This window comes from Opisthocomus hoazin, chromosome 7 (genome assembly GCF_030867145.1).
Source record: "Opisthocomus hoazin isolate bOpiHoa1 chromosome 7, bOpiHoa1.hap1, whole genome shotgun sequence".
Taxonomy (NCBI): Eukaryota; Metazoa; Chordata; class Aves; order Opisthocomiformes; family Opisthocomidae; genus Opisthocomus; species Opisthocomus hoazin.
In genome coordinates, this window is record NC_134420.1 from 31,457,427 (window position 1) to 31,481,483 (window position 24,057).

A 24,057-nucleotide genomic window follows, 5' to 3' on the forward strand; every position below is an offset into this window, starting at 1 on the left:
GGGTGTTTAGCATAGTGCTCCAGGTTGTATGCATCCCCTCAAAACTCCATGACTGTCAAAAAAACTATTGCATTAAAAGTATAATATTCATCAAATTAAAAGATTAATAACTGCAATAAAATTAAATCTCTAATACGATCAAAACCAGTCTCATGATATATTATGAAACAGCTCTGTCAAACTAGTATTCTCTTTTTATATTTGAAGCTTTTTACACTACATTCGAAGCCATTTCTACAGTGTCTGCAAAACGGAGGCAATAGCATTATATTAATGTATGAAAACCAGGAAGTGCAGACGATCCTGTCTCCAACCTGCAGGCTGTCTGTGCCGACAGGCTCTTGTACTTCCAAGAAGCCTAAATGATATTAGCAGGGTTCTGCACAGCTACTGAGGATCATTTGCACAACATTCACAACAGGACTGTAAGTGCCAGGTAAAACAAAGGATTTCTGAGCTGAGCACTCAGTAATTTGGAGAAAATAGTTACATTCCAATTATTTTCATTTTAGACAGCAGTTCTGAGCCTGGCAGTAGCAAACAGACCCCATGGAGTGCAGATCAATATTTCTTTTCTTTATAGATTTGGAAGATAGAGCCCCAGTATGGAAAAGGATTTGGTGACACAGAGTGGTCTTCTGTTCTTCATTATTTAAGAAAGAAAAATATGAAATGCTAAAATAACCTAGGCAAAGACTTTTCCATCCCTGTTGCTGGATGCAGCATAAGCCCTGTTGTTTCCTCATACAAAGATCAAGCAAAACAAATCCGAAAAGCAGAGACGATCACTTAAATCAGTTCTATAATTCTGAGCTTCAACCTTGCCTTTGGAGCATGTAAACATGCATGCACACACATAAAACACATGCAAATACGACCCTCGACAGGCAGGCACTGCTAGAAAGCCCAGACGAGACTCAGCTTTCACTTATCTCCCATCTGACCAACCCCCTGATCACACACTCATCAACTCTGGTGAGAATGCTGCTCTCTTTTTTGACTGCATCTGGTTATTCCAAACCTGACTGTATTGCAACATACCGTGAAAGCAGTTCCTGAGTTGCAAGGAGCCCACTGCCAGTACTCCAACCTCTTGTGCTCCACAGTTTGAATACAGCAAGGTGATTCTAAACGGTCTTTCTACTCGGCCAATCTGGGCCATCAGGTATTTCCATTTCATCCTAGAAGGCAAGAAAGATCTATCAGACATACACACAGCATACTGGAATTCATGGAGTCTCTAGCATAAAGATTCTGTAGAACATAAGTAATAGTATTCACACAGGGAGTAGATCAACAAATGTAAACTCCAACATAACAAACAGGTGTTAGTATAAAGCAAGTGATGTTCAGCCAACCAAGCTCATAATCCGTTATCTTTGCTGCAGATCCTATTGCTAATGATGAGAAGATCTAACCATTCCCAATGATTCTTCAATTAAAATGGCGCTTCAGTTGTCACCAGTTCTGGACACACACCCCTATGTGTGCCTTCCACATGTTTGGTTGTGTTCTGTTCACTTTTGCAAGTACCGATCAACCAAGCAGATGCAAAAGTCTCTGGATCTCCTCGAGCTAACACTGACATTGTATGTTCTGGAAGTAAATGTCTGGTCCTGAGTGTTTCTTGGTTGTGTCAAGTGTGAGAACCTTTTTCTGTGTATTATCTATCTAATCTCCCAGCTCAACAAGCTAGAGTGAACCCACAAAACAAGGGAAGAAGAAAAGCAGTGTTCCAGAAAATGCAGATTGTTCTGCCAATTTAGACTTCACCACAGAACAAATGCCATAGCACCTACACAGCAAAGGTTTCTCAACTGTGCAGCACTTTGTGGCAGTTCAGAGAAAGACAGAGGTCCCATGCACTCTAATTTTAAAGATGGTTGTTAGGCATCGAGAGCTAGAGAAAGATACCAAATAGGAATTTTCAAAGTACCTCATTCATGTCAGTCTGATGGAAATCAGAGTGTCCAGATGTCATTAAAAAAAATCCAGCAAGATTCTTAAAAAAATTTTTTTAAATATCCTTCTACTTCATGTTAACAAGACAATAAAATACAGTGAGAATTTTATGTTATTATTTTGTAAAGGGGTTGTAGCAAGGATAGTAACAAAAGAATCCTTACTCTAAGCTCTTTTTGAAAAGAACACCAGACAGAAGTAAATTTACCCATACCCTACATGCTGCTGATGTTGCCGGGGACACCCTGGACAAGTGACTTTAAGTCAGCGCTATTGGGATGATAAGGAAGCCAGGCCACAATGTCAAGATGCGTTGCTCATGGTCTACTCCTAGTATTACTTTTTCGTTTTGGAAATGCCTTTAGCTGCCATGAAGTGATCATCTAGCCCTCGTCTTCAACCAAAAACGCACTAGAAGGCTCCTGGACAACAAATGCATCTCTACTGAACACAATGTGAAAATCACTGACCACCTGATTTTCAGCTTGCAAAAAATCCAAAGCGACTTGAATTGTTTATCACCCTCTCCACTTTAGTTTGCCACCAATTAGTTACCTAACTCTTTCCTCCCTCCACAAACAAACTATATACCTTTTTCTGGTGAATGTTTCTTACAATCTCTTGTATGGTAGCCCCTTCTTCCACTCTCACCATTGTACACATACATAAATACCTACAGATACCCAAACTCAGCTGAAGTTGAACTCATCTTATCAAGATGACCCTATTTCTTTTGTTTCCTGTCCCATCATATTCTATCATTCAATATAATTTAATACAGCTTCAGAAATCTCCAGCCCTGGACCACACCTGCACCATCTCTATTACCCAACAAAGGAGAACGACTGCTTTGTTTTCATTTTGTATTACAGTGCAGCTTCAGGAACGTCCTACACTTATAAATACATCTTATAAATACTCTTATAAATATATCTCCCCCACCACAAAGTGGCACAACATCCAAGAGCATTCAGCACTGAGCCAGAACTGAATCACTGCTGTTACGTGACACAGATTTGTTCATCACTCTGTTGCATCCTGTTGGTCACAAAAAATCAATGGGCCTTGATCAAATTGGTTCAAGGAGCCACTGAAGGTAAGGACAGTCTTTAAATCTTTTGAATTTATCTATTAAGCATACTAGACCTTCCAAGCACTGAGACATAGCTGTAGTGCCTCCACCAAGTTACAACGCATCCCTGGGCTGAAATCACAGTATCACCAGCGTTATCACACCCCTGAGTGCAGGAACTCATAGCACACAGCCTCTGATTCACCACCAGTGCTACAGTTAGTGGCAGCAACTAAAGAGATTACTGCCCCGCAGCTGAAAACAATGACTAGTTCAGCTGCTGCACCTTAGTCCTACGTGGTTTATGAGCCAGACACTCTGGAACTTGACATTTATAGCCTGGTATATCAAAACAAATGAAAACCACTCATGATTTAAGTCAATAAACCAACTTCTGAAACGTCATGACTGAGAAGGACACAATGTCCATTCTGCCGTCTCTGCTGGGAAAGCTGGTAGAAGAGCAAAGCCACTATCTTAAACCAGTACTTGTGTGAACTGGCAGCTCTTCTGAGTCAGAGCCCTAAGGTCTCATGAAACATTCTAGTTCTGCACTAAAATATCTCTACTATTGAAATTTGACTCTATTTGTAACACCACAGAAAAAGCTGGCGAGCATCCAGAGACAGCAAAAATGACAAGTAGCTTTGCATCACCCAGAAGAATTCTGTGCACAGATCCTCACCATCATCAGGGTATTCCCCTTCAGAGAAAGCCTACACCCTAAGATCCAACTGCAGCAAGATTTCTAATGCTGTAAATAATTACACCTTCTTTGCTTGGGCCCACTATCCAAACAGGCTGGTCAGAGCCGGTTTAATTTTCTTAATGGAATCAGGAACGAAGCCGATTGTCGATCTAGCAGAAGATGGATCATTGCAGCAAGCTTCCAGATAAGCCAAGCTTGGCAATACCTTTACTAATGATTTTATGTCAAACCAGATCTCAAGTAACAAGGTAATATTACTCTTCTTCTAAACAGAGATGTTAAAATTGATCTGTACATATGGAAGGGCTATCAGTCTGACACAATTTTGAGAAATTTGCATGGGTAGACAGTTTGGAGTTGCAAGTAACCTGATGCTTAAAGCAAGAGAATTCAAGATTTACCCTACAAAACTATAATTTCAATTTTTGATTTGTATTTTCAACTTCTGATTTTCATTAGCCTCTCAATCTCCTTTGCTGAGCAACAGTTTTCCTCCCTTTCCTTGCCAATCCTTTCTATGCCATGCCTTTCCCTATCCAACAAAGGTAACTGACCATTAATTTTAAGAAAGACTATCTTAATATTAAAGAACCACAATTTCTTCATTAAGGGTGAAAAATTCAATAAAGCTGAACAGGAAAACTCAAACCTTTTCTGAATTAGGGGAACTCACAGCACGAGTTATTGCACAAACATATGTATGCTAAATGCTTCCAGGCTCAATCAGTGAATGTACAAACGAGCAGCTTTTCAGTACTCTGCTACATACGGGAAGTTGTTACCTGCAAGTATTCACAAACATCCAGTTCTGGCCATTGGACTTTAAAGGAAATAGATCAAACAGCAGAACATAAGCCTACCCCTCTTGCCTTCACCAGTACATTACAGGGTTCTTATTTGACCCAGTGCTGTTTTTAGATGCAATTTCAACCAAAGCATGAGGGGCAGTAAATCATAGTCACAGATTAGTGTTCAAAAATCGTAGTCTTACATAATAGCTGGACAGTGTCTCCTTTTCTATCTGCATTTTTTAATCAAAATGGCTGTGCGCAATGTTGTCAGTACATATAAGGCATTTTCTGAGCACGCTTACCAAACTACTCCCTTTCAAAAGCTTATGTAGCCGGACACCTAATTTATGAATCCCAAATAACCATATGTGTTTCTACCTGTTCAGATTAGCTACATGGCAATGTTTCCATGTACAATAGTAGAAGTTAAATAACTTTTGTGGATAAAACCACCCACATTAGTAGAAAAGAAGTGTGAAAGATAGTAAGTTTCTACAAGCATCTCTGAAGCTGGCAGGATATTTTAGCATCGCCACCCCCGAAAAAAGGGGGAGAGACACAAAAGCTGAGCAAAAATTGTTTTGTGAGGTTGGCTAATTAAAAAACCCATGTGTGCACACGGCTGTGAACTTCTTGCTTTTTGACCCCCCAAGACAATCACAGCTAGTGCCTTATATTTCTTAAAGAAAACAGAACAAAATCAACTGGCTTATTGACCATGGAAAGGGAGAAGATAATCCCTGCCCCAAAGTGATGTGTTTTAATTTTCACTGAAGTGCAAGTAGTTAGAGTTGAAAGAACCTAGCTCCTTACTTAAACAGTTTTGGCTGAAAACACTGAAATAATTGTGGTCAACAAAAAACATAAGCATGTGAAACCATTCAAAACAAAAGCACACAGGACTCACAGGAATTTTCAGCCATGACTGTTTCTGGGTCTGCATGGTAAAGAGGGAAGAGGTGGCATAACCAAAATAGTTAAAAAGACATTAGATGTGACCTGAATAAGCACTGTAATAACCCTGAGCAAGTGAAGACAGGTTTCTGAGCAAAGTGCCAGATGAAGAAGGCTTGGACTTGCAAGCTAAGCTACAGGCTCTTGACATTTGAGCTCTACTGAGATGAGAAATACGATTTTATATATTTTTGTAAATATATAGGGTTTCAAGCACCACACTCCCTCAGTGGTTCTCCCTCTAACAGTAATAACTCAGACCATCCATGCCCTGTAGATGTGGTATATAACAATAAATACTGTGACTTTGCCCTACCTGTTCAAAGGACGCAGTGTCTGAAGCTCCATCTGTTTCTTTATTCTTTCACTAAGGTACATGTGTGAATAGATGAGTGGCAGCTTCAACACTACCGATTTAATGATAAATCCTAGTAGTTACTGAGGTGGACAGGACAGCAACTTTCTCTCCTGTGTGATACATATCTAAGCCTTTGGGAATGTGTAGCTAGTGGATTCTGAAGGAGAAAACACCACAAGGAGGAGATCTCTAGGTCCAGATAGAGAAGAGTTCACTGAAGTGGTCTGGTGCAGCTGGAATTTATGATGATGTATAGCTTGATCCTGGAATTAAGGGGTGATAGAAGGGACTGAAGCAGGATTTTCTGGAGTGCCTGACTATCTGAAAAAGTGACACCTAGCCTTTTTTTCTATATCTGATTTTCTACTCTGAGCTCAAGACAACCCCTTGGTAGTAACTGTCAATGGTTAAACTACATAATACGCATACGCATCTATCTCAAGTTCATTTCCTCATTGTCCTCCTTGTTCTGCTCTGAACTTCCACTCTCTGTGGAAAGACCCTGGAAAGCAGGAATGCTTCAGGATGGTCTCTCTTCTTAACAACCAGTGCTGTTAAAATCTTAATCATGTAGCTAATGCTCATTTCAGACTACCTGCCTAGTAAGGAGCAGCTCAATCACTGTGTTAGAAACAAATTTTGCTCTGCCTGCACGCTCAGATTTTTCTGAAATTGTGCAGAGATTTTAAATAGTTTCCCTGTAAAGAGGGGGAAAAGGAAGGGTATTTCACCTGACATGGTTCCTAACTCTGTCTCTGTTCCTTCCCCTCCTTTCTGTCTTGATTCAAAACAGGACTTGGTCACTTGCCATCTTTAAAACTTTAATACCAGACCCTTTGACCTTACCAGTGCTTCATCTCACTCACTAAGAAAAAGTAAGACCCATGTCTATGCCGATTTCCAGTAAAGCTAACTCCATTCTGATAAATCTAAATGCCATCACTTTCAGAGAGAGATTATAATCTTGATTTCACGTAGAATTGCTTTGCAGTGCTCAAATAATCTGGTAAACAATATCTATGATCCATTCCATAGGGGCTGCAGTGATTGTTATCAAAGCCTGGTCTGGGCAGCTAGGTATATCAAAAAGGTATTTTATGAATTTATATAGGGGAATGAAGATGTGGCAGCAGTTGCAGAGGCTTGTCAAATACTCAAAGCAGCAAGGGTAGTTATAGGTAAAAAAGGGCATTAGAAACTGATCCCAAGAAATGCAACAGATTCCTTGTGAAATTGGCAAGAAGACGGGGAAGGAGTAGCCAGGAAGAAAGTGAGCAATCGCTACAACCAGGAGGGAACTGAAAGAAAATAAATATGTCTTTTTAGTCAAACTGCTATCTTTGGCTGACCAGGAGCCTTGGCTACAGATCTCCATGGCAGCCTGAGGAGTGCCAAAGAATTCAAAGAAAACAAGAACTGGGATCTATTGCTTAAGTTCTCCATGGGAGTCAGTCAGGTGATGGAAATAAAAAGCTCTGTTCTGTGTCTGACCCAGGTTCTTACAAGGCAGATTGCAGCAAAGGAAAAACAAGCACATGGAAAATGGCAAAATCAGACAACGTGGACTTTTCTGCTTCTTTTCCTGTTGTGATTCATTCTCTTTGCCCATTTCTCCTCCTTAGTGCATTCTGCTATGCGCAGGAATGAAAAACTAAAACATTGGGAAGAAAACATTGGGAAGATCAAAGAGAAGGGAATACAGGACAAGATCCAGGTTTGCTGCACTTTCTTTTTTTGTCTTCCTCTCTTCTCACTTCTATCCTCTGTTTTTCCCTCCACTGACCTCTACAAATGAAGCACAAGAGGATGGTCCTGAACTTAGCAGAGAGAAGGAGGAAATTACAGAAGTGGTAAAGTTAACCCTACCTCAAAATGAGAAATGTGAGCCTTGTAACAATGATAGGGCTCTCTGAACACTTAGAGATATCAGTCATGTTGCCGAGGCAATCTTTGGACTGAGTGCATTTTACAGCTATAGTCCTGGCATCAGTCAGAGAGTCAGCGTTCTATACAAGTGTGTTCTTTGCAAAGGGGATACACAAAACCTGGGTCTGTTACAGACGTCCTGTCAGGAAGCTGCATGCTTCACTCCTGGCAGTTCTACCTTAATTTTCTGCAGCAATGACCTCAAGAAGTGTGAAGACACTGACAAATAGAGGCCTGGAGGGACTCCATCCTACCCTGCAATTCAAAGTCTAAACAGCTGCAAATTGATTGTCTTACCCAGCATCCTCCTCATGGCCAACTCTCAGAGAAATTATTATATTTCTGTTTGTCTCCACATATCTGATTTCAACTGTGAACCTCTGGAGGAGAAGAACAGCATCCTGTGAATATATGGCCAGTTCCAGCAAGCAAGAGTCCAAGCTCCCAGGCAGGATGGGGCTATGCAGGCTGAACTCACATCTATCTGGGAGTCTACTGGTGTTCAGGAGGAAAATGTCCCCTGTGAGGGAAAAAAAATAAAAAAGAAGAGACATACAGTGTGGATGGAAGAAAGATTTAATAAGAGGAAAATGGATAAGGAGCTTGAAGAAAGGAATCATGAGAAGAAAAGGGAGGACTGTGCACAAAACCCCAAGAGTAGCAGAAAGTAGAGAACGGAGAACAAAGCAAAAGTGAGGGAAATACGTAAAGCAGTGATAGGAAGAATGAGAAGACAAGAAACCAAAAAAAGCGGAGTAAAGACATCCAACTAAACAAAAGCCATAGACTTTGCAATCAAACAGCAGACGTGGAGCCAGCCCTGGCTTGTAAAGGGTTGAGTTTCCTAAGCAAAATCCAGTCTCAGTAAGCAAAAGTAGCTTATGCTAAAACAGTGAGATACAAATGGAGTATATACAGGGGCTGGCTGTATACAGGCTACATCAATACACAACTCAGGCAGTGCACTTACACTGAATGGTTCTTAATGACTCTCAGGCACTGACAGCGCACTTACAAGTTGTGTGCCAGAACCAGCTCATGGCAGTATTTTTACTGACATGTGCCTGAGGTCTCAGCCTGTTGCTGCCACCCACAGCTGCTACTGGTGCTGGGAGAAAGCCGATGTCCATTCAAGGGGAACTGCAACTCTGCCTACCTTCAACATCTCCACGGGAGGAACTGTTTTCCAGAAGCAGCTGCTGCCTTTCCTGAGACACCAGGGCACCAACTGAAGATAACTCCCAGTCCGGTTTTCCAAAATTGTCTGTAGACGTCACCCATGAACAGCTTGAGCCGATGATACAAGAGATTTCTGTTATGAGAAACCAAAGGTTTCATTGAGGCCTTCCGCAGTTCAAGGGGTAGGGTGATGCAGGCACACAAATGAGCAGATGTGCAGTGTATGGGGGCTATCTCTGCCAAGAAATTGAAGAGTTGAAGAGAAAAAAGAAAGTTTGTCTTGTGCAGTAACAACAGAGTGTCACCAAGCGCAGGTCAAGGGACATACCAAGAAGAAAAACAACACTGCAAATTCTTGACAGGTGTGAATCAACATCCTCCCACTGGTATCAACAGTGAATTTATATCAGTGGAAGGTCTAGCCCATACGTACATAAAATCCTGAATGAGAATAACACCTAGTGCAGCAAGGATATTAAAACTGTACGGATTTAACATTTTGCCAGAGAGGAACAAATGAAACCCTAAGGTCAACATTCTTTCAGCAATAGAAAGAGCTTGACCGGGTCTCAAGCAAAAAAGCTGAGCAATGCAAGATTTACATATTTTTTATTATTATTTTTTTAAACAGTTTTGCTTTCCTCCAGCAGGATGGACAAGAAAACAAACTCCAGAGTCCATTTGCAGCACTGAGAACGCTAGATCATCCTGGCCAGAATTTTTCATAATCAGCATGTTATAAACCAGATAAGAAGTAATTCACTGTTCTCTCATCAATCTAATATAAACTCCCTGAAGGGATGTTAGCTGCACAAAGCTCTCCCACATAGAGTGGGGCTGAATAGATATGGTAAGCTGATATTAACTTGCACGATATTTATTTTCAGTAGTAATAACAATATTATAGTAATAACTGGAGGACCCCCAGGCCATATGAGAAATAATAAGAGACTGAACATTCGTCTTTGGGATCCTGGCATTCAGGCATTGCAAACATGAACGACACACTGTTATCCCTTTGGTACCACTATTCCTGGGGAGGAGAAAAGAAGGGTATAAAGAACAGAATTAAGGTCAGGGATATAACAAGGATAGGTGGTTGAACAGGCAGCAAAGGTGGGGCAGAAAGAGAAGCATGAGAGCCTCCAGAAGACTGGCTATACTTTAACAAAAAGAAGAAATTGAAGCATCTTTTGAGTGCAACAGCCAAAGTAGTACAAGTTTTCTTAATTTTTAAAGTTAATTGTAACTACCTTCTTATAAAACAGCACCCAGCACGCAGGGATAAGAGAAACACGGGTGTTTACAGAGCTGCACATCACTGTGGCTTGGGACAGGCTGTGAACTCACGCTTGAACACATGTTCTCCCCCAGTTCCTCTGTATGCTCCCCAGCCCTGCCTGGCCCACTCGCTGCTGGAGGTTACTGCCTCTCTCAACCGACCACCTGGACCAGCCACTTGAATAGCTTCTCAGCCCACCTCATCATATCCATACAGCTTAGCAAAAGGTCCACTGCACTGTTCAGCTCATCGCTTTCAAATGGAAGCCATAAGCAGAAGAACTGGCAAATTGTGCGTGTGCGGATGTATGCAGCGTCAGCTTCAGGCAATGGTGTGATGATCCAGTAAAACAGCTTCAGGGATCTCAATAGCTCAGAAACTCCACAGCTGTGTGAGACAAAGCAGAGTCCTGATTCAGACCTGCTGTGCTGTTTCAAATTTATTGAAGTTTGATGAGTTAACTAATTACCCACAGACTTGCTGTCAGCAGTAGTAATATTTTTATCAGGTAAAAATCTAGTTAGTCATAAAACCCAGAAAGCAGTTTCTCTCACAACAGCATGACAGTGCAAGAGAGTAATGTGAGAGCTCAGGAAAGAAAAAATTCCTTTTCTTTTTTAAATAGAGGATTACTTGAAACTAATATTTATGACAAACAATACCCCTGCCTGCAGTAGCAAGGACTGTACCAATGCAGAATTAATCCTCAGAACATGCCTCATATAACAAAGCAGTTCACAGCTCAGATAAGTGAACGCAACATTCTCCCTCAAAAGCATCTAATTCACCTACTCTCTGGGCGATATAAAGCCTATCTGCCACAACCTGAGGCCTAAGAGGACCTGAATGCCTGAAAGAGGAGTCTGAAATAGATCAAGGAAGTTGCTGACATCTGGTAAAAACAGGCCTCCGAGCTTTCTGGCAACGGATCATGTGCATTGCATTATGATGGAAAGATCGATCAACAAGAAGCTGTTGTTGAGCATAAATCGCAGAGCAAAAGAACTGGGTACACTTGCATGGTCACAGTATAAAACGACACTGAAAGCTGCAACCTCTGACATTACTGTGTACCACCTTACAGATGCTTCATATCCAGCTTTGCTTAGCACTTATGAACCTGGAGAACTTCAAGTGCAGGTCCCCAAAAAGGCAAAATGTGCCAGAAGCGAAAAGGGAAAAAAAAAAAAAAAATATACATATATAGAGAAATACATCTGTATTACTACAATCAGCAAAGGACATTTTGAAGTGTTACAAAAGTGTTCTGGAAAAGCTTAGAGTGAAGAAAGCTCACGGACAGTCACAGGGCATGGTAGACAGGAGGTTCACACTTTAAAGAATTAGACAGTCTGAAAGATGTTACTATAAGGAACTCCTGTCTGGCAAGGCTAGGTCATCTTGCAACTTCCTGTGAGGAGTGTATGTGACTCTTCTAGCAAGCATAGGCCTTTCTTTGTTGTTTAGCATCTTCATTAATGACCTAGACCAAAGGGGCAGAGTGCATCCTCAGTAGGTTCACAGAGATTACAGAACAGGGAGGAGCAGCTGTGCTGCCACTCAGAGCAACCTGGACAGGCTGCATATTGGGATCTTCAAGTTGGACAGAAGGAAATGCCAAGTTCTGCACCTGGGGAGGAATAACCCCTGGCACCGGTTCTAGGGGCTGACTGGCTGCAAAGCAGCTCTGAAGAGAAGGACTTTTGGGTCCTGGTGGACAACAAGCAGTCCACGGCATGTCATACATGGCATGAGCCAGCAATGCTCCCTTGCCACAAGGAAGGCCAACAGCCTCCTGGGCTGCATTAGGAAAAGCATTGCCAGCAATCGAAAGACACGATCCTTCCTCTCTACTCAGCACCGGTGAGACCATATTTGGAGTACTGTGGCCAGCTCTGGGCTCCTCCATGCAAGAAAGATATGGACTTACTGGAACAAGTCCAGCGTAGGTCCAAAAAGATGACTGAAGGACTGGAGCATCTTTCATAAGGGCAGAGGCTGAAAGAGCTGGGACTGTTCAGCCTGTAGAAGAGAAGGCTCAAGGGGATTTTATCAATCTGTACAAACACCTGATGGAAGGGAATGAAGAGGAAACCAGACACTTCTCAGTAGTGTCCACCGACAGAACAAGAGGCAATGGGCACAAATTTATAAAAACTAGGAAATTCAATGTGAACACAACAAAACACTTTTTTACCATAAGAGTGGTCAAAGACTGGAACAGGTTGCCCAGAGAAGTTGTGCAGTCTCCATCTGTGGAGATATTAAAAAGCCATCTGGACATGGTCTTGGGCAACCTGCTCTAGCTGACTCAGCCTGAGCTGGGAAGGCTGGACTAGATGATCTCAAGAGGTCCATTCCAGCTTCAACATTTCTGTGATTCTTTCACTGAATGAAAAGGTGTCAGTTCAGTTTCCAGGTTTCCACACCACTGACAGCAACTGGTTCATTTCTTTCAGACATTTATAAAGTATAGTGTTTGCCACATCCACCCTGGCACCACAGTAAGACCAAATTCATCCTATCTCTCACAAGCATTTTGTCCAGCTCACTGGGCTTTTACAATGCCTAGACAAACAAAACCCCAGTTGAAAAAATACTTCATTTTGTATCAGGAAAGGTAGCTTGTTCTATAGTCGCTGGAAAGCAGCTCCACTAATTAGCTTTTATTTCAAGAACTCCCAAACCCAAATCTGATGGATTTCACTGTGCTGATGAAGAAGATTATTCTTTCTATTTTCTTTTTTCTTTCTGTGTGGGTTTTTTTTGTTTGGTTGGTTTTTTTTTTATAATGAAGTCAGGGATCCCTTAAGGTTACACCGGGCTTTCTGAGTTAGTGCTCCACTTCCAGTGAGAAATCCAGTGGCACAGCTTTCTGGCAAAGGGTCCTTGTGACTGACACGATCTACCTTGCACCAGGATTTTGAAGTAGAAATAAGGAGGATGTAAGGTAGAGGACTTGTAGTACCTGGTTTAGAAGGCTGTTGCAATGACACCATCCTGTTTTTTGTCAGGGAGAGCTTCTGAGGTGGATTTGGTGAAGAAGAGTTTTCTTCATGTGATTCAGAACAGGAGACAACAACTGTAACAAAAGAAAAAGAACAGAGGAAGAGTTTGGTGTTTCTACACAAAACTATGCTCCCATATTGTTAAACATGAACATATATTCAGCAAAGCCCTGTTATATTACACCCAACCTCATTACAGTGTACTGGTGCAGTACTGTCTTGGTGATGTTTCGAAACAGCCCTACCACTTCACAGAGACATAACTAAAACTAAATACTTTATTTACTAATGTGTTCTTTCCTATTCTTTATCCACCCCATTTTCACCAGTATATAACCTCTAAAGAGACAATGTATATTCCAGTAGTGCTCATGTTGCAGTAACAGTACATCTAGCTGCTCTGCCAAAAAGTGCACCTCTAAAGCATTCGTGTTGGATAGGGCTTTGAGCAACCTGATGTAGTGAAAGATCTCCCTGCCCATGGCAGGGGGACTTGACTAGATGATCTTTAAAGGTCCCTTCTGACCCAAACCATTCTGTGATTCTACGATTAGAAGAGTTAAACTGTAAAATGCTTCTTAGCTATACAATACATGACACAGATTTATCAGCAATCTTTTGGGAGGACCTGCATAAGCGCTCTCATCTTCACCACACAAGAACAATGCCCCATCTGAAACTAATGCTAATAAAACCTTTGCATCATTGCACACATTCAGAGAACAGGGATTTTTTCTTACTGCCAGGCAAGAAGCATGGATTTTCAAAGGAATCAGATAACTTTCTTTTATCTGGTATTTAGTGATACATACTCTTCCCAATACCCTTCTTACTAATCTGCCTGCAGTGCTCTATCTCAGGGATCCCTTTGTCGTATCTATAAAACCCCTTCTTTGGTAACGGTGACATTTGATCATAATTATGACACCAGTACATATACATTTGTACATTTTTATTCAAATAAAATCTTAGACTCCTGATGTAAAGTATGGTTGTGCTGGAAAAAAAGACCAAAATCTCAGAAGATACAAAAGGACATAGAAATTCTTTTCTACTTCACTAGTGTGAATACTAAACCCAGCATGCTAAGATTAGTTGGTTTTAAATGGAGGTGTTCTTCTGGATCAAATTTTTGTTATTCAAAGTAAAACAAATTTATCAAAATTATTATTCATTGTAGTACTTCTGACAATGAAATATTCAGTACCTTATGACTTCTCTTTGGAACAACCCACACCAACAATGGCTTTTTTTATCTATTTAGCCTGTGCATGTGAAAATATACAAGTCCCAAACTAAGCATGCAGTAATCTGTATCTGAGATTGTCCCATGTCTTGTCTTTTCTAGGAATCATAAACAAATCAACCAGAAAAAAACATATTTGTTTTCAAAAGATATTCAGAGAGATGCAAGATGAGTTTCTTTCAAACCTCAGCCATGTGAGTCATGAATTCAGCAATGTAAATGTGTGAAATCATGTCAGAGGAGACAGGAATCCTATTCACATGAACTGCAATCAGTTGAGACAAAGGTGTATATACATGCCATTGATAACAGTTAGGATATTCTCAACAGAACTAATTTGAAAAATAGTATTATGAAAACATACAGAAGGATACAGAAAAAGAAGAACAAAAAACCCCAAAACTTGAATGTATGTTCAACTTTTTAAAACTTCGCACTGCTTTTAGTTTTTCAGCATACGTACTCTAATTTTGAACTGCTAAAACAATTTTCATTTTAATATATATGACACTGTGCATCACATAAGTTTTATTTTTTTATTATAGTACTAAAGACAGCCATCCAGTCTTCATGGGGTTCCAAGGACTGGGTAACTTCAGAACATAACAGCATCATACGGCAGCAGAAACATGCTGTACTGATGAGAGCCCTGTGGTCTCCACAGACCAATTGTCAAACACTACCTTTTTTTCTGCCTCTGTGTTCAAATACGCAGGGACATTAGTATTTGAAAAGCTGATTCTGCACTCTATATAAGACATAGACACTGATGTGCTAAGTGAGTTATCTTCAATAATATCTTCAAAAACAACATGAATTCTTGTTTGGCCAGCCTTATGAAAAGCTTGCCTTTTTTGGCTTGCCTGATGAAAAACAATTGGGGAACCTCTTCATAAAACTGTCAAAAAAATCCATGCTAAAAGTCAATCACATATTGCAAACAAATCTATTTCACAATATTACAAGAAATTTTGCTGTGGAAAGAGAACAATACTTTTTGACAACTTGAGTCTGCTCCTCCCAACTTATATTCTGTGTCTGTTGAGATGTTGTTCAGTTCTGTATCTCCTGATCTTTGTTAAGCATTGCTGTAGCTTCCGTATTTACTTTCCTCAGGGCTTTCCGTAAAGTCTGTTCCACCCAGTCATCTCCTCACATGCTCTAAGCTGCTCGTGCATTTTGGAAATAGCCTGAATATCACGGACCCACAAAACATACTATAGCCATGGCAGAAGTTCTGCTAAAGACATTCCTCCTGATAAAACTAAAACATAACCAAAATAACCATAACCTCCCCCCCAGTTACACAAACTCCTTTGGGATTTTTCTCTTCTTTCTCACTAACAAACATAAGTTCCAGTGGCAGACTACCATGAACGGAGGCCTAAGCTACATGAAACACGAATTTACTGCTTTAATGTGAAAAAAAAACCACTGCCATTGGTGATGGCTGAGACAGACAGGGTACAAATGTTTTTTTGTACCATTGAGATAAGCGTCTTAAGAAGTTTTGTGGTCTGTTATTAAGATATACTCAAACTTAACTACTGCTTTGTTACAAAGAGCACTGCATAAAACTTGATCTGCTAATTACATTCTTCACTGTGCAGGCTGTCAGCAACATCCTGTTCAATTCTGGAAAAAAGCCAAGGGGGTTCATTCAAATGCCTGGTAACAATCCCACTTACCTACCCTGGGAAGCTGCTGCTTACTGAACTGTGCATATAAGAGGAACGAAAGGTAGTAATTACAGCGGCATTCACTGAGAGACAAAATATGCTTGGACAGAGGACCCTAGACCCAGTGATAGGCAAGGAATTTGTTCCTGTGCACCCACCGAAGTATGCCCCTGTTCATTTATTTCCTCATAGCAAAGAATTTCTGGCTATGACTCAGCAGAAGAGGACTCACAGTATGATGAATGCATGCATGAGATCTGGATAGCAGTGTTGTAACACTCCAGTCCAGCCTACACTCTTACTTGACATCTCAATTATTTTTCTCTCTCACTCATTCAGCCTCTCTGAACCGGAAATCTAATGCACACAGTCACTAACAGAAACTCTTCTTCACTTTCCTTTGAAACTGGGAACTCCAGAGATGCTTCCAATAACCCCACATCACACCCACATCCTTTCATACACGCTTGTATGTAATTCTTGTATGACACAAATTTCAGCATTAAACAAATAATAAAGACTAGCTCCTATCAACTACTTGATCTCTCTGTCTTGATTGGCAAAAGACAATGATTTCAGTGAAAAGAAATAAAAGATGGAAAGAAATGAAATCTGTGACTTTAAGCTAAGTCTGCCACCAAGCAACACAAAATGATCAGGAAGAAACAGTAAGTGTAACAATATCCAACTGTCACAGCACAGCTATGGGATCTTTCAACTGCACAGCACAAATCCACTGCTTTTTCTGTAATACAACACAGCAAAACCAGAAGCCTCCAGCATTCAGAAGACAATTCCATTTCTTTTGTTATCCTACAGGAAAAAGCATTCAGACACCTCCAGGGCTGAGATTTTTCCTGAATCCTTATGTTACTTTGCAGAAGAGAAGAAAATTACAGAAAACACTTTTAGAACTCATAATGGCAAATCAGCTCCAGATCAGCCAAGCCATCTTCCTGCCAAAACAGGAATTTCCTTTAGAGCATTTCCTAGTGTTTTTCCCCATCTAATATCAAAATAGCAACTCAATATTTCTCACTGCTTATCTGAGAATATAAACTAATGCATAGACTAATAGATCTGACTGTCAGGCAGTCAGGCTAGACAAAAGGAAGACTCTGTCTACTACCTATCCCAGTATTTTTCAGTTACTCCTAAACCTTCTACTTTCATCTCAATAAATAATCTCTCTTCTTCATGAGTATTTACAGCTTGAAGTTATTAACCTTTCACCTTGGAAATGTCACTGTAATCTTCTGCTGCTTGCTATTAAACTCTTTTATTCTTTGCTCATTAGTTGGTTGGTTCCCACGTCCCTTGCTTATTTCATCACTTTCCATACTCTGTCTAGATACATTGCAGGTAATGGTCAACAAGGGGAGCAGCATGACAAAATGCAGTTTTGCCAAAGCTTATTATACAAGAAGTTCCTAAAGCATCACTCTACAGCCCTCTCCAGTTTTTCAGGGTTCTTACTGAAAGGCAGACATCAGCGCACACTAACGCCATGCTGTGCAGAATGGTCATTCTGCTCCCTCCTGAGATCTCCCTGTTTACCCATGTAACAATCTCATCAGTCCTTTTGGCTAAAATAAATCCTCCTAGTTGGTCATCCACCATGGCATCAAGTCTCTCTCTGGCATATTTCCTTCCGAAACAGGTATTCCCACCCTCCATATCTATACTATTTCCCTTTGAGATACCTGGTTTTATTGCATTGGTGAGCTGGACTCTGCTTTCTATTTTTTCCTGTCTTAATCTTTTTGTTATCAGCAGATCATCAGTACAGTTTTTAGCAGCAAGTCAGAAGACAACATAAAACTGTTAAATAGCACATAGCCCAGAACTTACCCTCACAGGAAACTTACAGAGTTGATCAACAATGATTCCTATTCATACTTATATTTTAAACCTACCTGTGACATGGTGATTTGTACCAGCCCAGGCGCACACTAAAGTACATCTCAAGAGTTACCAATTTAAGTATGTGGCTGAAATCGTAACATCCTACATCCACACTATGACTTCTGTCAAACTTGTACACTCATTTAAAAAATATGACACTGCAACAAGGAGTCTTTTAAAATAAGCCCTTTAGATTGACATGTAATTATAAACCCTTTCCTAGTTCTTTGATCCTGTGTCAGGTATTCTAATATCTTTACTCAGACTGATACTAGGGCAGAAATCATCATCTTACCAAGTAGCCTTACTCACAGGAGTAGAGAGTATATCAGCACATGTAATTGAATACAGCCATGCAGCATATTCCATTTACCCTTTTTAAATACTAATGTGACATTAACTCTCAACCAGTTCTCCAGAATTTCTTCAGTATCCCAACACATACTGAAAAATTCAACACGGATGTCTTTTAAAGCCCCTTTCTTCCAAAATTCTTAACACAAGCTGTCTTCAATAGCAGCTTTACAAACTAGGCATTTTAATAACTGCTTTTTCACAACATCTTTGTGTTGTTATGAAGACTATTGCATTATTTCTATGTGACAGTGAAGCATCAGTTTTTGGAGTTTTTTTCCTAGAAGAAAAATATTTATTGAACTCTTTCTTTTTGTCTCTGTTATTGACAAACCTACCACACACATCTATGACAGATTCATATTTTTGCTGGTAATGCACTTGGAAAATTTCCTTCTACTTCCTAACTGTGCTGCTGGTTTCTTCTTAATTTCTTTTGCTTCCTTCATCTATTGCTGAACTTTTGACTTTTCAACTTCCTTCTACTGCAAGCAGTGTACTTTTCTCCTTATTTTTATACCAGTATACCCTCCCCTTTCAGCTACAGATTTGTGGCTTTCTAGCCATTTACACAAACAACCCAATTATTTTCTTCATTATTCCATCCACAGCCTTTCTTTCAACTGAGTTCGTGTGATATTGTTTTAAACTTTGGGAGATTTAGCTCTTCTGGAAGTACCAAGATAAAGCATTTCAAATGTTATTTAGGCACAACAGTCCATTCATCTGAATATCTAGGCTGAAGTACCTACCAGACCACTTCAGATTTTATTCTGTTTCAAAATGTGTATTCAAGCCACAATCATTTCCACTTGTATAACATCTGAGTTTAGTTCCGGGCTCAGTTCTTAACTCAGTTCTTTATTTGCTGAGGATAGGTCCAAGACAATATCCTAATATGTGATATGAGAATTTGCATTCAGATATTGTCATCTACTGAACATTTGCAAAGATGCTCTCATGCTAGCAGAATGAAACATCCAGTATGCCACTTGTGTTGAAGGCTTCATACACAGAGACATAAAAACGCTTTTTTCTCCCCTTACGCAAAACAGACTAGTTAGTATTTCACCCAGGTCAGGTTTGACAGTCTATAGTAGTCATCAGCAAACACATCAACATTTATTTTAGGTATTAATTGATCTTTTGGCCTTCAAGATCATTTGATTCAATGGCTGGGGAAAGAGGAAATGTCATTTTTGCCATGAGATGCTGTTCCCAGCCTACTTCTGTCCTTTGACTCTAGTCACAGGAATCCTCCCTCCCAGCCTGAGAAATTCCAGTTTACCAGCATTTAGGTTTAGAAATTAGTAATTCCATTCCATTGCCACTTGTTTATTAGCCAGCCTCATCACGTTGGCAGTAAGCAATTAAAGAACTCCTCTTTCAGTCCTCGGTGCCTTGATTAATTTTGTTCTGAACATCTTGACTCTCTGCTAAACAAGTGATTTTTTACTCCTCACTTTTCTGTCATTTTGCTTGGTTGCTAACATAACACCATCCGAACAAGTCTGGCCTAACAAGTCTAGGAGGTTGCTTCCTCTCCAGTGAGCTGGAGACCAGTCGAGCCATACAGCTTCTTTTCACCAGAGAATATAGACATGCATTTCATAGACTCAAGTCTTATACAACATATCTGGCTAGCAGAATGCTTACAGACTTTTTTTTTTTTAATTTTCTGTACTGTTTTATGTGCAGAACATGGATGGCATCTAAGAATATAACTTGTATGTCCTTCTTCTTTGGCACCATTAGAAGATTTCTAAAAATCAGTTACATTCTGCGAAACTAAACCCAGTCATTTATGCTAGTGTGGACTATCCTTGGTGTCTCCTTGCTTATTTGCTTCAGAGAATCTACTCAGCTGTTGCAATCCTATCTGGTATTCCATCCACAAGAGACAGAATGCCACCTCCTTGTCCATCTGCTGACAAGAATCTTCCTTGAAGGGTGGTTAAGTGGATCACTCTGAAGAGCTTTTCACAGCCAGGCACTGAGCAACTCCCTGTTATAATACTCACTTGGATTGCAAAAGATCATCTGCAGTTTCCATGACATACAGACTGACTAGACATTTACAGTTGTACAAAATTCCTACAGTCCTCTTTCCCACTGCTCACAGCATGCCTGCTTCCTGGCTGCCTCTGGTTACACAAAATGCTGCTTTGTCTCTCATTTCCTCGCTTTCTCTATTTGGCCACTCGGTTCCCTCCCTGGATAGAGATGTTTCCTGAGTCACGTTGTCCAACAACTAGTTATCCTCTCCTATGTGTCTTAGAGTGAGTACTCATCCTTTCAAGCCTCAAATCTTTGTTTGTAATAAAATTGCTATACTGCACTTAAAAAAAAGACCCTTTAAGCTCCAGCACCAAATACAGTACATTGCAGGTTTCCACCACTGCTACAGCTATTAGACAGAACTCACCCAGAAAGAGTTTTACCCATGCCATCTACATTTTTCTCACAAAACTCACCTATTGGATAAGATGCCAGATGGAATTCTTGGGTCCTCCTCTTAATACTACTTACCTAACTTGGCATATTGCCTTTGAATTTCAATTTGTTAATTATGATTTCTTTTTCAGTTTTCAGTGTACATGTACATCTACTGAAATAGATCTGAATGACTATTTTAATTACAGTTGAGAAATAGTATGCTAAAAACACTTCCTGAAATCCAAAAATATGCTATCTACTGCATCCTCCTTATCTACTGTGTAGTGTATACATGCACATACTCATGTGTGCACAGTGTCACATTAACCTAGATTTCTCTTTTTATAGCGCAGATGCTCATTACTCTTATGTCCATTTTTATAAGACTGCTTATTACTCACAGATAATAAGGCCTAGTTTTTGCATGGTGTCTCACCTCTACTAAAGCTGCCAGGAACCAATCATATGCTACCCAACTCCCCAAAGGCTTTCCAAGGACCTTTGAGATGCACTGTTCAGGGGGGCTCCGTTCTGCTCTCCTTCCTGCTTTCTCTTCTCTGTTCAGGCTGGGGTGATTGCTAGCAGAAGAGACATCTAATCCATTTCTGCTATCTGTGTACAGACACAATACTGACAGGTAACACAGGTTGTACCAATGTTGGTTCTGAAGAAGAGGGATTTGTCCATATGACCTGGAGCTTCACTGGAATACAACTTCTGTTTTTCTTGGTAGAATTTCATTGGTGTGAGCCACAGCCTTGCACCTGAAAGTTGGCTGTTTGTGGGGTGGTGGCTTGTAGAAAACACATTTGTTGCTTATATCACATCTGTGTCAGAGACAGTGGAATTCCAAATCCTGAACTCTTAATCTGGTACCTTCTCTTCCCTTGCTCCTCCATACACATTAATTGGGAAAGAAACATTTAAAATACATTGAGAGGCATAACTGTGTTTTTCTCACAGGGAATATGGATCTTCTTGAGTTTGTAAAAACTGGCCAAAACAAAGGTGGAAAAAAGAAGAAGAAAAAAAAACCATAAACCAAAAAATACCAAGTGTTTAATGAACCAAAAAGTAACAAAAAAAAATTAATTCTTGAAACGTTCTGTTCCTTTTTCAAATCTTAAAACACTTTTTCATTTATCTGCAATAAAACCACCATCCATTTTTAAGGAAAATTTTCCTTTGTCATATATCAAATTTTTTAGGTTAACCTTTCAATATTTTCAATCTAGTTTACACTCAGGCCACACAAATGGTTACATTGTCAAAACCAGAAGGATGACAAGCTTGAGGGAGAGGAAGGATGCAAGCCTTTCAGGCTGGCTTTGTCATTAGAGGAAAGGGATGTGAAATTGCACCCTAAGATTCCAGTTTTAAAACAAACTGTCAAAGAGCCATCATTACAGAGGCAGCAAGCGTGGATGACTGGCTTACATTAGATGTATAACTCCGAGATTAATAAAACTTAGGGGCATGTGTCCAACCCTCAACAGAGTTTTTCAAGCAGCTCCAAAGAAGCACCAAGAAAGGAATACATGATAGAAATACATTTTGCCTTCCAAGAGAACAGCACTTCAAAACTGTTGTGCTCTTGTCTATAAATTTAGAGGAAGAAATATAATTGTTTTATTCCTTCAGAACAGCACTCATTATAGGGTTTTTCTGTTGATGCCTAAAAGGAGATACGTATGTGTGAATTCACACGTATAGTGTAACAGGCATAATCAGTCACAAGGGAAGGTGAAGGAAGATATAAAGCCTGTAGATGCAGAGAGAGTAAGCAAGCAGAAGGTCTCCCTTGAATAGCTACCTGAGGCCTTGCTCTCTGCTGATGGCCCTAAAATGCTGAGCAGTGCCTATTTCCTCATGGCATATTTTTATATGAAAATGTCAGTTCCATTACTTAATGGGAAATATTAGTATCTTCCAAATATTCATGTGGAAACTATTGTAGCACTTTGTTAAGGTAGAAGCATGTTTTCTTTACTCTGTAATCTACTCTAATCTACTCTGAGTTCAGAGTTTGTAACATCAATGCAGTCAAGTGGTGTAATACCTAGCTAAAGGAAAATGTTTTCATGTTTTCAAAACAGACTGTTTGCCACACAGACTGACTCATTTTGATTAAGTTAAAGAATAAATTTGGAACAATTTGGTTTGTGAAAAATGTTAAGATTTTTAGTCTTCATCATGATTAGAAATCAAACAAGATTTCCAAAATCAATTTGCCATGAGACAGAATATTTAGTTTTCAAGAAACTCATATGCTAAGATGCCAAAAAACCCCTCTGTGAACTGCCCAGAGCGACCAATAAAATTAGGCAAAAGAGAAATGAGAGACATAATTACTAGACAGCTTCCCTCTAGGATATGTTCCGCTACCAGCTTCCGGATGCCTCTGCATTTTGTGGCCTGTGCCAGAAGTTCTGTGTCCCTGCCCTTCAGCTTCCATGGCACAGCAGTGCAACATTTTGCAGTGAAATTGTGTGCCAGCAAGAAAGTGAAAGAAATATAATTTTCAGATCCAGGTTTTGATTGAATTATTACAATGAACATACAATTGATCATGTAGAATTCAATTTAGTAAAAAGAAAATTATATTCAATTACTTGATTTCACACAACATAACTCAAGTGGAGAGGACAAAAGGGACTTTAAGATGTCCTTGAGCTCCCTTGATCTTCAGGGTTACTTAATGTTCCTTTATACCCTTGTTTTACTAGGAACAGCCTTAGGAATGCTCTAAAACCTATGCACTGCTCCAAGAATCCCTCAGGGGCTGCTCTGCTCACAGAGGCTATTCAAGCACAAAGGCACATTTCCTGCACTTCTTTTTCCTTTGATCTACTTTTGACGCAAGGATGACTGCCAACAGCTCTTCATCATCTAAGGATTCCCCTTTGAGAACTTAACCCTTGCACAGCAGAGTAAGTAGGTCAGCTATAAGGATGCTCCATACATCATTAAAAGCAGTTTTATTAGATACATATCTTTCTCTGGTAACTCTTCCCAGATAGCAACAGAGGCTGTCACGCCACAGCATTGTGTTTAGCAGAGACACTACTCTTGAGCAGGGTTCCCATTCTGGGTCTGCTGTCAGCCCTCTGAGTCACTGTGTAGAACACCACAGATGGTGGGATCAACCTCTTGGTGAAGGTGCTTTTAGCAAAACAAAGGGAAAGTGTGATGCAAA

At 40.1% G+C, this 24,057-nt stretch overlaps 1 protein-coding gene across 1 annotated transcript in view; it reads right to left on the bottom strand.

Moving 5' to 3' along the window:
* The window catches only part of LTK (leukocyte receptor tyrosine kinase), a 110,025-nt gene that overhangs the window by 40,548 nt on the left and 45,420 nt on the right, over window positions 1-24,057 (bottom strand). Inside the window, exons 2-5 of the mRNA XM_075425833.1 lie at window positions 13,202-13,315; window positions 8,929-9,084; window positions 8,070-8,292; window positions 1,042-1,181 (exon numbers count right to left, since the gene is read on the bottom strand). Of these exons, the coding sequence (XP_075281948.1) occupies window positions 1,042-1,181; window positions 8,070-8,292; window positions 8,929-9,084; window positions 13,202-13,315 (633 nt within the window). The remainder of the gene's footprint in view (window positions 1-1,041; window positions 1,182-8,069; window positions 8,293-8,928; window positions 9,085-13,201; window positions 13,316-24,057) is intronic.